We start from the raw sequence: 15547 nt of genomic DNA, 5'->3' as shown, positions 1-15547 counted from the left end.
GTTTTCTATTGTGTTCATTCAGGACTACATAGTCATACCATCAACATTTTCATAGAGAATGAGATTGAAGAGTTGAACAATATATTCCTGGTCTGCAATCGTGAAAATATTAGCAATACAAGTATCCATCTCTTTCACGAGCCATGGCTGCAACTGCTCTGAGCCTTTTACATTCTGTAACACAAGAAAACAAAAATGAACCATTTACAGTCCTGCTCACCATTATTGGCAGTTAATGTACATAATGTGGAGTATCTCCTGAAAAAAATGAATCAAGTGAAACATTTCCTCTCTTTCTCATTTAACTTTTGAGTTCAACATACAGTATTTGCAGTTCATGTTTAAGAATGGGTGTTTTTTAAACATTTAGGTACAATTTATCTATTTAACTTTTACATACACTATATCGCAACTGAATCATTAACATATTAGTGGTTTATATTTACAGTACATTTACTATAGATTTACAGTATTTGGCAAACTGTGTGTTTGCAAGGACATTACCAGTGTCTTGATGGTGCCTCCTTCATCCAGATCATTGCTGGCCCTGAATAAGTTAGAGGATGCCAGGTGTGTGTTTTGCCCATCTTCAATCCTGGTTTTCTCCTCTACTTTGTCCCTCTTTGTCAAAAGGTCCTGAGTCTCCTTCCCTGACAGACAGATTCACAGTGAGGTGAACCAGACAATACTGTTGCTTCAAACACTAAGTAAATATTCATACTTCTCTGGGATTCTTCCTTGTTTTTGCCCACTTCTCTATTGTTAAAACCTGTGAACTTCAAAATGTCTTCAAGAAAATGTTGTTTCACTTCATACTGTCTTCCTTTGACTACAAAAAAAACACAAGACAATTTATTCACAAGTCATGCAAAATAAAAGTTGAATATTCTCACAATGAGTATCTAGCACATATTCATTAGTTCATTTGATTGTGTGAGATGGTGCTCCTAATTCCTGATTCATACTTTATTGAAATGGATATAGTTCTTCATGTACGAGTAGTTTAAAAAGCAGACAGTGTAAAAAGCAGATAATGACTTGTAAGAAATTCCTGTAATGTGTGATGTGTTCACTGAGACCACACGGTATGTTTAAAAACTCGACATTAACTTATTAGGATCACAAATAGAGGGCACACAATTCTGTGTAGACCTGGTTACTAAGAACAGCTTCCACATCTGTTCGAGGAAGCGCTCAAGTTTACACCAGTTTTTGCAAATCTTTAGTAAATTAGGGTTAGTGTCGATGAAGTTTTAGGTGTACTATATTGCTTCATTTTTTATTAAACTGGAGAAAGTGCCCACAACCACTGTGCATCGCCTAAGTGCTTGAGGACTGACTACTGCATTATTGTGTTGGAATGAAGACTCAATTGAACAGAGTCTATTTATTTCTGGATTGTTTAGGTTTCAGATTATGATTTGATATGAACGTGGACATTAGACATGCCAGATGCCAGCAGTGAAAGTAATTCCCTTATATTATGGGCGAAAGCAACTATTAACTCAAACAAACCAATTACACCAGAATCACAGTTTATAATGTCTTACGATGAAAAACAGGACAGGACCAAGCGCCAAAATACTTGAGGAACAAGTCAACATCCAAAGAAGCACTGGAGAGAACCAGTTTTATTGCAGGTATTTCCTCAAGTACATCAAGCATCTTCGTGAGCAAAAAGTCAGTGAGACCATCGCGCTCATGCACTTCATCCTTAAGAAACACAGCAAAGTAGGTTAGCCTGGCAGATTGATTTTTAGGGAACAACCAAGTGTATGAACAGAAACACCTAAATACAACCAGTAATACCACAAACACATTTTCAGAGTTTAGAGTTGTACATTAAATGCTCACCACAATGACATGTGTGACAGATGCCAGACTGACATCTCCAGCCATGAGTGTCCTGAGTAAAACTCCAGTCGTACAGAAAGTAAGAAGAGTCTTGGGAGAAACCCTATGGAGTCAAAGCCAAGAGTCATTTGCACAATTTCACAAAGATTACAAGAAGGAATAAGAGTTTAATGCTGAGTGTAGCGTATTTTTGTTGTTAAAATTATTTCACACTTTTTCAAATGTACAAATAGCTCATAGAATATAAACACTGTCTAGTTTGTGCAAAAGTATGGGATAATTTGAGAGGATTGGGACTTGTATATAAATATCTCCCCCATATAACCTAACTATAATTTTAAGTGAGGTGCTGCTGTGCTCCTAGAAAATATCATAGGCTCTCTCCAGGCATTCACATTACACCCGACATTGCTCACTGAAGTGCACACGTAGCTTTTATGAGCTATTCGAGCTATTTGGACAGAGCCTTAGTCTGGAGCCTTTTTTTTTTTTTTGCCGCCACAAGAACTTCATTGCTCTGCCAAGGCGGAAAGCTCTGAAATTATCATTATTATTATTATTATGTAGGAAATTTTGACTAAAAAGGGTTTTACCTGCTCTCTAGTCTAATGTGATAGCCAACAGTCCTGCCGATTGTCTCTCCCCTCTCAGCTGCCACTCTCTCAGCGACAGTGATAGCAGCCAGGCGTCTGGGCTGAGTACAGAAAATTCTGCAGCACTCTCCTTTCTTGCTACAGTCGTCCAACAGAAACTGTGGAATCTGATCAAACGTATATGAAAAAATCCAATTATTCGAATGGCAAACCCAACAGTGAAACCCACACCAAAAATAAGCACTATCTAATGTTAATGCAAGATCTGCTCAGGTCGGATCTGTTTTTATTCAAATGGCTCCTCCGCTGTGCTTAAACATTGCTTATGTTGACTGCAATGCAGTAGCAATGCAGTAAATTTCTCAGGGCAACCAGAATTCCCCAAGTAAGGTGAGTTGATCTGGGTTAAAAAAATAATAATAACCCCGCTAAAAAAATATACAGTGCCTCACGAATGCATTACCCCCCTTTTTGAACTTTTTGACCTTTTGCCACTTTTCAGCTTTCAAATATAAAGATAAAATTGCATGTTTTGTGAAAAATCAACACTAGTGGGACACAATCATGAAGCAGAACAAAATTGATATAATAATATAAAGTGTTTTTATAAGGAGATGTTGGGTGTGTGAAATTATTCACCCACTTAAAGTCCTTGACTAAAAAAAGCATATACAGCTCTGACTCGTGGAAAAGTGACTACTGGTTAAAATGTGACACTGAATGTACAAGAATGCCACTGAGGAGTATTCATAAACAATTGTATTGATTTTGCAATCATTCTCTTACCTGGGTGGTTTTCCCAGAACCCGTCTCTCCTACGATCAGTACCACTTTGTTTTCTCCAATTAGTCTGACTATCTGTTCCTCATGCTCATACACAGGCAGCGCACGGCGGAAACTGTCAAACTCTGATGCCCTCCTCCTTGGGGGAACCACAGAAATGCCACTATCCAGGCACCCCTTTGGCCTGTTCATGTCAAAGCTGTTGTCTGATTGATAGAAGACAGAACATGATACAACTTTGTCCAAATGTGACTAGAACAGCCAAACGTTTGCATGACTACAACTTTTAGTGTTCTGTCATTCACTGTACGTATATGAAAATATTGAACAAAATCTGAAATCCAATATGCATTTCATTATTGGTTTATTGACGCCATTGGGTGCACATGTTGCAACTTTTACAGTTGTTGATGACTTTTTTTTTTTTTACGATAATTCAAAGACCACCTGATTAGGGATAAAAGACTACAATATAAATTGCATTTTGTGCAAACAGCCAAGAGCTGGCGCATACAAGATCACAGTCATTATTGTATACTAAAATAAAGCTACCGTACTTTTCGGACAAGAAGTCGCATTTTTTTTCATAGTTTGGGTGGGGGGGGCGACTTATACTGAGGAGCGACATATGTGAATTTTTTCACAAATTTTCAAAATTAAAAAAAAAAGGTGAACCCGCGCTAAACGAACCGCGATGTAGCAAGGGATTACTGTAATTTGAATTTCAAGTGATGTCAGCAGCGCGGCGCGGCGGTTGTTTACATAAAGGACAGAGATTCGATCACGGGATGACGAAGATGACGAAGGGCCCCACGTATTACCGGCATCATTAGCAGCTTTGTTTGTAAGTGACACCGAGGACGAAGAGTTTGAAGGATTTAATGATAATCAGACACAGAAGGTTTGAAAAACGATTATGGCTTTAAGCACGGCCGGTCCTACTCTACGGAGCTCTCTTTCACCTCCATGGATGGAAGTCGGGGGCCGGCGCTCGGCTGTCCGGGGACGGTGGATGGGGCTCGGATATAGCTTTTACGCACACCCGGTCCTACTCTACGGAGCTCGCTCTCACCACCGTGGATGGAAGTCGGGAGCCGGTGCTCGGCCGGGTGGCTGTCCGGGGACGGTGGATGGGGCTCGGACATGGCTTTTACGCACGCCCGGTCCTATTCTTTGGAGCTCTCTTCCACTTCCGTGGCTGGAAGTGCCACCTCCGGGGATGGAAGTCCACGCCGCCACACGCCCGGAAGTCAACGCCTGTGCTTGGGGCCGTGTGGCGGTGAACTATTTATGTTACAGTTATTTGATATATTTTATTTCGTGTAGCAACTTGTATACGTTTTTATCGTTACAGTTCAGTAGTTGTTGGCTCGTTGAACTCTTGTTTTGTTGAATAAAGACCGGTTAACAAACCCACGTCTTTCCCTGTCCTTTGTTAACACTACAATATAGTTACCGTTTTTTTCCGTGTATAATGCGCAAAATTGAACTAATTTATTGTCCTAAAATCTGGGGTGCACATTATACATGGGTACACTTTTTTTTTTTTTTTTTAAGAAAATCATGGTAAAACAAAACCAACAACAGGACTGACCGACAAAGTCATGGAACAAAAAGACAGGGTGACATTACCAAAGACAGGAACAGAAACCAAACAGACCTCATGACAGTAACACATGCAATGATCCGACGATGAGCGAGGGCCAGACAGGACTTAAATACAAAACACGTTACATTGCAGGGCTCGAAGCTTACTTTTTGCCCAAGTTGCCCTCGGGCAAGTTGGACAAAATTTTACTTGCCCGAAACAAAATTTTACTTGCCCGAATTTTCCGTGTATAGTGCGCAAAATTTAACGAATTTATTGTCCTAAAATCTGGGGTGCGCATTATACATGGGTACAAAAGATTTTTTTTTTTTTTTTTAAGAAAACACAACCAACAACAGGACTGACCGACAAAGTCGTGGAACAAAAAGACAGGGTGACATTACCAAAGACAGGAACAGAAAGCAAACAGACATCATGACAGTAACACATGCAATGATCCGACGATGAGCGAGGGCCAGACAGGACTTAAATACAAAACACGTTACATTGCAGGGCTCGAAGCTTACTTTTTGCCCAAGTTGCCCTCGGGCAAGTTGGAGAAAATTTTACTTGCCCGAAACAAAATTTTACTTGCCCGAATTTTTTTGGAGTGGATTTTTACTTGCCCGACACATTTTTGCAATAAAAAAGACAACACTATAAGTTTTGCCTTCATATGTTTTTATTCCATCATATTGTGCCTGCAGCCTGTTTTAATACAGAACTTTTGATGCAATTAAACCACACTAGTCTACTGTAGTACCAAAATTCATTCAGTCCCTCCTGGCCCTCTGCCTTTCCATGTATTCTGCCCTCCTGGCCCTCTGCCCCTCCTCCCTCGCTCAACCGGAAACAAGCTCTGCTGGTGCGCAGGCGCAGAAGAGCCAGGGACGAGTGAGGGAGCATGCATTTAATTACGAAGCGCTTTGCCGTTATCAATGTATTGCAGACTTACACGAGAAACGAACCGCTCCCTAGAAAACAAAATGTCGGACCAGAAGCGGCAGAAGTTGCGAGAAATTATGCACAAAATCGTCTTTTTACAGCTTGAAAACACGGTATTATGGCAGGGCAAGTTCGGGCAAGTGAGGAAAAATTCTACTTGCCCGTCTGCCATCGCTACTTGCCCCGGGCAATCGGGCAATCGTTAGTTTCGAGCCCTGCATTGATTGAGGTGACACAGGAAGGGAGGGGCGACGCGAACAGAAACTATGGCAACCTAGACACATAGCAAAACTGGGGACGAGACATGACAAATCTCCCTCGAAATAAAACTTGAAATCACCTCCAGACTCTCAAACAGCTTCATACTCCAGGCTGTTAGGATCCTGAACTCGCTCCCCCGTTCTGCGTAGCGTCCTGTACTTTTACTGTCTGAACTGTCTGAATGCACACTGGCTCTTATTATTTATTGTTTGTTATTACTCTTATTTATTGTTTGTGCCTTTTTGTTTATGATGTTTTTTACTTTTGCGCTATGCTTGCTGGCTCCGTTATTTATTGTGTTATCTGTTTATTTATTATTTATTCATCACTCTTACTATTGATTGTTAGAATTTTTGCCTTCTTGTTTTTATATTGTGTCGCGTACATGTATGTCTATCGTGTTATGTGTCTCGTCACCGTGGGATAGAGAAAACGTAATTTCGGTCTCTTTGTGTGTTGTGACATGTGGAGAGATTGACAATAAAGCTGACTTTGACTTTGACTTCTTCTTGTTTGTTGTCAATCGCGCATCGCATTCAGCCATCCTGCCCAACACACTTAGTCAGTAAAATTCATAATTGACGACACATCGTTTGATGCGATGGTGGAATCCTTGATGGTGTGTAATTGTCAAATATTGTTTGTTTTTTAATCTCCATCGCGGACCGGACGTCATACGGAGGCAGTATCACTGCGCATGCGCACTATGGATCCGATGCACAGAACGGATGCGCAAGACACGTCAGCTATATAAAGAGCGAGAGTTCAGTTTTCTTCCTATTAGTTTCAATTCACAGTTTGATTAGCAGTTTCAATCAGCAAATAACAAAATGCGTATTACAGGTAATATTTTATTTCACAACACTTTGCCTTGTTCCTTTCGTCTCTGCTGTTCACTTCAAACACGCTCCATACGAACGCAATGCTCTCGTATCAGACACTTGCTCGATCACCTGCTCGTTTGCTGTCACAATGTACCCTACACAAATCCGAAACATTTGTTGCGGCTCCGAGTCACGACGAGGGGCAAGTTTTGGTTTCCAAGGGTGTTTTTATTCCTCTTCAACTTCTCTCCCATACAGAGCCGCCTTTTTCACATGTCCGCACGCTTTTTTCACACGTCCGCACTGATCGCGGTGGTGCCTTTACGGGCAGTTGGAGAAATCAACGCCAACAAAAAAAATACATCCAGCCTAGTTAAGACCATACCAAAGACTATAAAAATGGGACCCATTGCCTCCCTGCGTGTGTGACGATCATTGGGACTTAAAAAAAAAAAAAAAAAAAAGGAAAAGAAAACCCGGAAAAAAAAAAAATTTGGGTGCGTATTATACATGGGTACAGGCTTTTTTCCAGCATCAAGATGCCATTTTTAGGGTGCGTATTATACATGGGGGCGCATTATACACGAAAAAAAACGGTATATACTAGATCTGTGGAATAACAGCGAGGCTAACGCCAGGGCTCACGCGCGGGGTTGTTGACAAAGGACGAAGAATTTGATCGATGGATTTAATGATTTGGAGTGACACAGATGGTTTATTGCTCGTATAGTAGTTATGTGATATATAATTGAAAACAAAACTCACCATGACAGACAGACAGCTTGCTTTTGCTGCTGGCTTGAAGGTCTTCACGCTCTTTACTGGTGATAGGAAACTTCTCAAGAAGGATGTGGATGGCATGTAAAGAGGTTTGGGAAAGTGTCAGAAGCATGGCAGACCTACAACTGTCTAGGAGATTCTTTTTCCTGATGGTGAGGAAGCGATTTGAGCCTTTCCTGGAAAAGAAAATATAACATTACGATTTGTGTTTTGGACAGAAAAAAAATCTTCATTTGTATGTTTCTGTAACGGTTCATACGAACAATATGTCAAAACTCGTAGCCGAATTTGAACTGAAATACATTTTTAAAGCTAATTTTGTGTGTGGTTATCCATGAATTTGCTGTTTAACCCAAAAAAAGAAGAAAAAATTAGCTCTTTGCAAATTTACTAATTTTTTGATTGTAGGGGAAATTACAATGTCTTCCGTTAATTGACCAACAAATGTAATCTTATCTTGACTTAATAACTCACCTTTTGCTATTTCTGTGCTTCTCAAATGCCCAAGTCCTAATAGAAAGTTAAGCATGCCAAACAAATCATACGAGCTGCTTGCTGTATCAATCACTGATCCGACGGGCTGAAAGTCACAACAACCTATAGTCTGGGCTTTCACCTAATATATAATATTTATTGCACAGGGATTTGGTGCAGTCTTGTTACAGTTCAGTGCCAAAGAACTATGTTGAAGTGACACATTATGGACGAGCGTAAAGCTTTGCACGTCAGAGTGGAGTTAATTTAGCCAGGAGACAGTCTCAAAATTCTATGCTACATAAGGTGCATCATTTTCAAAATAAAATTTTTGAAAACCGTTTATTTTTTGGCGGTAATGTAAAACAGATTTGAAATGCTATTCAACTGTATCATGCACTTTGGGTGCATGATTTTATTTTTAGGGGTAATGCAAAACAGATTTGAAATGCTATTCAACTGTTTGGGTAAACAGTTTGTATTATGTTTCGGGTTTAATTAAACTACAAAGCGGTTCAGATAATGAATGGATGGATGGCTATCTACTAAAATAGCATAAAAACATGATGACATTACAAAAATATATTTTAGTTTTTAATACAAAAATCTATTTGAAAGGCTTGGTTGAACATTAGAAACTGCTAGTGAATTATATATTAAGTGTTGAGTAATGATTTGAAATGCTATTCAACTGTTTGGGTAAACAGTTTGTGTTTTGGTTCGGGTTTAATTAAACTATAAAGCGGTTCAGATAATGAATGGATGGCTATCTGCTAAAATAGCATAAAAACATGATAAAATTACAAAAGTATATTTTGTTTTTTAATACTAAAATCTATTTGAAAGGCTTGGTTGAACACTAGATAGTGCTAGTGAATTAAAAATTAAGTGTTGAGTAATAATGACCCTTTACAAAAGTAAAATTACAAATAGAAACTTAATTCGGTCATCACTAGAGGCCACCACAAAAACAACAGCAGAAGAACTCTTTATGAAAACACTTTTGTATATTTACATTAACTTCTACCTTTTATTTCTGGTGAAACATACGTACCCTTTGCTTTTAGAAATGAATCCCAAAGACTGTGCTGTACGATGAATGAAGGCTCGCTCATTGGAGAAAAGCGAAGAAGGAAACTCCATTTCTGTTGATTCAGGGGAGATTAGTTTTGAACTATCAATCCTTGCTGCTCACAATGGGTGCCTATAATTACACTTGTTTTATGTAAACATCACATACCTTTCTGGTCACTGTAACGAAACCTCTCCAGTGCCAAATTAATTGAAATTTTGACTTCTTCATTGATGTGAATGTCTTTGAAGCGACTTGTGGTAGAGGATTTTTTTGCTTTTTGGCTTTTTGCAGAGTTTTTCGAAGTTAGACGGAAATACGACATGGTTCACTGTAACACACACAAAAAATTACTTGGCTCACAAAGCATTTTTCATTTTTATCATTCTGTTTTGATTGTACAGTGCATGATAAAAACATTTTAGAGAGAGAGAGAGAGAGAGAGAGAGAGAGAGAGAGAGAGAGAGAGAGAGAGAGAGAGAGAGAGAGAGAGAGAGAGAGAGAGAGAGAGAGAGAGAGACAGAGACAGAGACAGAGAGACAGACAGAGACAGAGAGACAGACAGAGAGACAGACAGAGAGACAGACACAGAGACAGACACAGAGACAGACACAGAGACAGAGACAGACACAGAGACAGACAGACAGACAGACAGACAGACAGACAGACAGACAGACAGACAGACAGAGACAGACAGAGATACTTTATTGATCGTGGGGAATTCATTTTCGTAAATTTTGTCATACCACATGTTAATGATGCCAAAGCAACGGGCTGAATAATTAAATAAACACTTAAAAGTATAGTTGCATATGAAATTAAGTAATCAAGACAAGAATGAGTTAAGTTGTGAGGAGAAAGCGAATCAAAACTGTGCTGCTGCCTGAGATGGCATATTATTGACCATACATTAGGGGCCATAAACAAATCTGTATTGTACAAACTTATAACCTGCAAGTGCTCACCTGTGTAATGAGAGGGAAACTTGGCAAGAACAGGTTTGGTACAGAGGCAAAGAGGGAGAAAGAGAGAGACAGAAAGAAAGCCATAGAGAGACAGAGAAAGAGAGATAGAGAAAGAGAAAAAGAGAGGGAGAGATAATTAGTAACCGAATTCATGCTAATACGATCTTAGAATATCTATGTTAATTAAAAATAAGACTGACATTACCGTCAGCGCTGAATTATTGTATAGTTGCACTGAATTGAGTGTTTTTACAATTAGTAAGACATTCAAGTGAGAGGCTTGAACTGAGGATTTCTCAACATTTAAATATATTTTAAAATTTCACGCACCCCTGAAGTGCTTCCACCTTCTTGCCCTCGTGACGACAGACAATACCCTCAAGAGTCGTGTTTAATCACGACATTTCATTGTACATGTCTTCCCTCCAATACACGTAAATTAGCTAATCAGAAAAGCTAACATGTCCACGTTGGGAAAGTATTTCTCCGCCATACGCTGCAAAAATAAATATTTACTAACGCCAGTGTTTTATATGAATGACAGTATTAGCTGTTTACCCACAAACATAGAGTACATTAGTCAAGATAAAGCGTTCGAAGACAGGAATTAATAAATAACATTAAATTAGATCGTACCACATTTATGATTGCGCTGATCACTTTAAAAAGGAAACCTCCTTTTCTTCTTCTTCCTCGTCTTACTTGATTTGATTGGCAGTTGGCAACCAGCGTTGAGACACATTACCGCCACCTACAGATATAGTAAAACCGAAAACAGACATCTTTTTTTTTTATTATTCGAACATTTATTCAAACACAAACACATTACGTATAATCACATCCCCTAGCACGTCAACAACTACAGACAGACAAAAACAAAATAAAGTATACACGATACCAGAAAAAAAAAATAAAAAAATAAAAAGACATTACAGGTAACTCCATCTTATATCCAAAGAGTACACATCCCGTTTTACAGCATTCTTGGTGTTAATAAGTTTTAACGAAATGTTGTAGGATTTCAGATCATTCTTCCAACGAACACTGTTTGGTTGTGTTTTAAAGAAACGGCGTCTGTGTACATATTGTTTGGCCAACAAAATAATATTGTTAATAAAAAAAATCTGATTTACCATTATGAAAAAAAAGCCATATTTAACATCAGAGATACTAAGAGTAACAAAGAGTAGCCCCTTTGAACAAGCCCATTGTTGAAAGTCAAGCCAAAACCATTGTAGCCACAGACTCACTCCAAAAGACAAGAAGGTCTGAATCAGGGGTCTCAAACTCCAGTCTTCGGGGGCCGCAATATTACATGTTTTCCAAGTTTCCCTCGTTAAACACACCTGATTCAAATGATCAGTTCGTCCTCACGTTCTGCAGGCGCCTGATAATTGAATCAGGTGTGTTTAACGAGGGAAACTTGGAAAACATGTAGGAATGCGGCCTCCAAGGACTGGAGTTTGAGACCCCTGGTCTAAATCTTCAACATCACTTTCAGAAAAAACACAGTTCCCTATATGCATTTTAAATTTCGTCTTCAAAAGGGTTTTGGTTGGGTAAATATCACTGATCATTTTAACTCGAAGTTACTTTGATTTTGCTGGACCAGAAATTTCAAATACTACATCTAATCACTTTATATCTCCTCAGCTAAAGTCTTTCAAAATTAAACCACGTTTCAAAGAACCTGAAAAACAGTTTTCTAAAAAACAGCCTCGAATAAACTTGTTGTTACATTTGTAATCACAAAAATCAATGCCATTAACAAAAAGTAGCCTTAGAGTTGGAGCTATTTTTTATATAAATTTGATCTTGTTTAACGATGTTTATCAGAGATAATGGGAATTTGTTTGTACTTATTTTGGGTACAAGAAATTTTAAATTCATCACAAAATTCAGCATGTTGAAAAATTCTTCCCTAGTCATCCATAAAGTCAGATATAGCCCACACTCCTCTAGAGCAGTGGTCCCCAACCACCGGGCCGCGGACCGGTACCGGTCCGTGGGTCACTTGGTACCGGGCCGCCAAGCCGCACAGAATTTTTTTTTTTATCGACGATCAATTAATTCAGGTCAAGACACTCGTCCCGGTCACGTGACATGTTTCCCCAGTCGAGCCCGCAAAGCTAATATGTGGCGACAGGCGAACTAACCAGGCAATGAAGCATTCAAAACTGCTTCAACACATGGAGACCAAGCATCTTGGAATAAAAGACAAACCTTAATCACTTTGGGTGTCATTGTCTCCGATTACGTCTAGATGGGACCGGCTCGTTTCTGACAAACAAACTCAGTGCTCCCACTAATTCAACGTAATGGTGAGTTTTATTTTTGTCATTTGTACTTGTTTTTATGTCAGTCGTATCATTTTATTTCATCGTATTTATATACTTATTATAAATGTATTATTTATTTATTTATTTATATAAATGTATTATTTATTTATATAAATGCCGGTCCGCGAAAATATTTCTGACGTGTAACCGGTCCGTGGCGCAAAAAAGGTTGGGGACCACTGGTATATATGACATACAGAAACTAATTTATAAATAATATAAATATTAATATGATACATGTGTGTGTGTGTGTGCGTGTGTGTGCGTGTGTGTGTGCGTGTGTGTGCGTGTGTGTGCGTGTGTGTGTGTGTGTGTGTGTGTGTGTGTGTGTGTGTAACATATGTAGATATAGCTAAAGTATTCATACTTAAAGGGAAATGTACTTTCGGCAGTTTGCAAACACATTTGATCAAGGCTGCGTCAGACACATATAATCATATCAATATAATTTCTAGTAGTAATGTGGTCGCTTAATAAGTGGAAAGGAATGTGCAGACTACATGAATTTGTTTTCTTCAAAGTATTGTGGAACAGGATGTCCAGAAAGGGAGGATATCTCAAGGCCGATGGGGAACGCGAAAAACAACTCGTCTTTGTGGTCCAGACACCTGTGCTGAGCAGGGGTAAACCCAAACGAGGAGGAGATGACCATCGACCAATCACCACACAATATTTTGCATGCTTGAATATTCATATTGTGTTTCTTTAAAACTGGGCAACCCGGAAGAATGTGTCGTCTATTCTGGTCACGAAGGCACACGAGTTTTTGTGTTAAGGACCCAAGACCCAGGCGCCTGTATTATCTTGCTTTGTCAGGATTAAACAATTGGTAAATTCGGCCTAATTGACCCCTCCGTGAGTCGTCACCTTATCGTGGTGGAGGGGTTTGCGTGCCCCTATGATCTTAGGAGCCATGTTGTCTGGGGCTTCATGCCCCTGGTAGGGTCACCCATGGCAAACGGGTCCTAGGTGAGGGGCCAGACAAAGCACGGCTCACAGTACCCCCCTTATGATGAAAACTATTATTGAATCACGTTTTCCCTCGCCCGGACGCGGGTCACCGGGGCCCCCCTCTGGAGCCAGGCCTGGAGGCGGGGCTCGAAGGCGAGCGTCTGGTGGCCGGGCCTTCGCCCATGGGGCCCGGCCGGGCTCAGCCCGAAAAGGAAACGTGGGTTCCCCTTCCCATGGGCTCACCACCTGTGGGAGGGGCCAAAGGGGTCGGGTGCATTGCAAGCTGGGCGGCGGCCAAAGGCAGGGACCTTGGCGGTCTGATCCCCGGCTGCAGAAGCTGGCTCTTGGGACATGGAATGTCACCTCTCTGGCTGGAAAGGAACCCGAGCTGGTGTGCGAGGCAGAAAAGTTCCGACTAGATATAGTCGGACTTGCCTCCACGCACAGTTTGGGTTCCGGTACAAGCCTTCTCGAGAGGGGCTGGACTCTCTTCCACTCTGGGGTTGCCCACGGTGAGAGGCGTCGAGCAGGTGTGGGTATACTTATTGCCCCCCGGCTGGGCGCCTGCACATTGGGGTTCACCCCGGTGAACGAGAGGGTAGCCTCCCTCCGCCTTCGGGTGGGGGGACGGGTCCTGACTGTTGTTTGTGTCTATGCACCAAACGGCAGTTCAGAGTACCCACCCTTTTTGGAGTCCCTGGAGGAGGTGCTGGAGAGCGCTCCTTCTGGGGACTCCATCGTTCTACTGGGTGACTTCAATGCTCACGTGGGCAATGACAGTGAGACCTGGAAGGGCGTGATTGGGAGGAACGGCCCCCCCGATCTGAACCCGAGCGGTGTTCTATTATTGGACTTCTGTGCTCGACACGGATTTTCTATAATGAACACCATGTTCAAGCATAAGGGTGTCCATGTGTGCACTTGGCACCAGGACACCCTAGGCCGCAGTTCGATGATCGACTTTGTAGTCGTGTCATCGGATTTGCGGCCGCATGTTTTGGACACTCGGGCGAAGAGAGGGGCGGAGCTGTCAACTGATCACCACCTGGTGGTGGGTTGGCTCCGATGGTGGGGGAAGATGCCGGTCCGACCTGGCAGACCCAAACGTTCTGTGAGGGTCTGCTGGGAACGTCTGGCGGAATCCCCTGTCAGGAAGAGCTTCAACTCCCACCTCCGGCAGAACTTTTCCCAGGTCCCGGGGGAGGCGGGGGACATTGAGTCCGAGTGGACCTTGTTCCGCGCCTCCGTTGTTGAGGCGGCCGACCGGAGCTGCGGCCGTAAGGTCATTGGTGCCTGTCGTGGCGGCAATCCCCGAACCCGCTGGTGGACACTGGCGGTAAGGGATGCCGTCAAGCTGAAGAAAGAGTCCTATCGGGCTGTTTTCGCCTGCGGGACTCCCGAGGCAGCTGACAGGTACCGGATGGCCAAGCGGAACGCGGCTTCGGCGGTTGCTGAGGCAAAAACCCGGGCGTGGGAGGAGTTTGGCGAGGCCATGGAGAATGACTTCCGGACGGCTTCGAGGAAATTCTGGTCCACCATCCGGCGTCTCAGGAGGGGGAAGCAGTGCAACGTCAACACTGTTTACAGTGGAGATGGCGTGCTGCTGACCTCGACTCGGGACGTCGTGTGTCGGTGGGGAGAATACTTCGAAGACCTCCTCAATTCCACCGACACGCCTTCCATTGTGGAGGCAGGGCCTGGGGACTCTGAGGCGGACTCTCCAATCTCTGGGGTTGAAGTTATTGAAGTAGTTAAAAAACTCCTCGGTGGCAAGGCCCCGGGGGTGGATGAGATCCGCCCGGATTTCTTAAGGGCTCTGGATGTTGTGGGGCTGTCATGGCTGACACGTCTCTACAGCATCGCGTGGACATCGGGGACAGTGCCTCTGGATTGGCAGACTGGGGTGGTGGTTCCCCTCTTTAAGAAGGGGGACCGGAGGGTGTGTTCCAATTACAGGGGAATTACACTCCTCAGCCTCCCTGGTAAGGTCTATTCAGGGGTGCTGGAGAGGAGGGTCCGTCGGGAGGTCGAACCTTGGATTCAGGAAGAACAGTGTGGCTTTCGTCCTGGCCGTGGAACAGTGGACCAGCTCTTCACCCTCAGCAGGATCCTCGAGGG

At 42.1% G+C, this 15547-nt stretch overlaps 1 protein-coding gene across 3 annotated transcripts in view; it reads right to left on the bottom strand.

The window, feature by feature from the left end:
• ythdc2 (YTH domain containing 2) overlaps window positions 1–10892 on the bottom strand; it is a 56375-nt gene extending 45483 nt beyond the window's left edge. The window contains exons 1-12 of one of the 3 annotated variants that reach the window (XM_061293265.1): window positions 10776–10817; window positions 10140–10158; window positions 9343–9505; window positions 9157–9247; window positions 7614–7804; window positions 3234–3436; window positions 2448–2614; window positions 1855–1957; window positions 1551–1713; window positions 722–829; window positions 505–650; window positions 39–174 (exon numbers count right to left, since the gene is read on the bottom strand). In XM_061293265.1, coding sequence (XP_061149249.1) covers window positions 39–174; window positions 505–650; window positions 722–829; window positions 1551–1713; window positions 1855–1957; window positions 2448–2614; window positions 3234–3436; window positions 7614–7804; window positions 9157–9247; window positions 9343–9499 — 1465 coding nt within the window. In that variant the 5' untranslated portion in view covers window positions 9500–9505; window positions 10140–10158; window positions 10776–10817. The other 2 variants (XM_061293263.1, XM_061293264.1) reach the window with 2 other exon arrangements.
• Window positions 10893–15547: the final 4655 nt, after the last annotated feature.

The sequence above is a fragment of the Syngnathus typhle genome, linkage group LG12 (assembly GCF_033458585.1).
Source record: "Syngnathus typhle isolate RoL2023-S1 ecotype Sweden linkage group LG12, RoL_Styp_1.0, whole genome shotgun sequence".
Classification (NCBI taxonomy): domain Eukaryota; kingdom Metazoa; phylum Chordata; class Actinopteri; order Syngnathiformes; family Syngnathidae; genus Syngnathus; species Syngnathus typhle.
The sequence above is the reverse complement of the archived record's forward strand: the minus strand, read 5'-3'. Positions and strand labels throughout refer to the sequence as shown.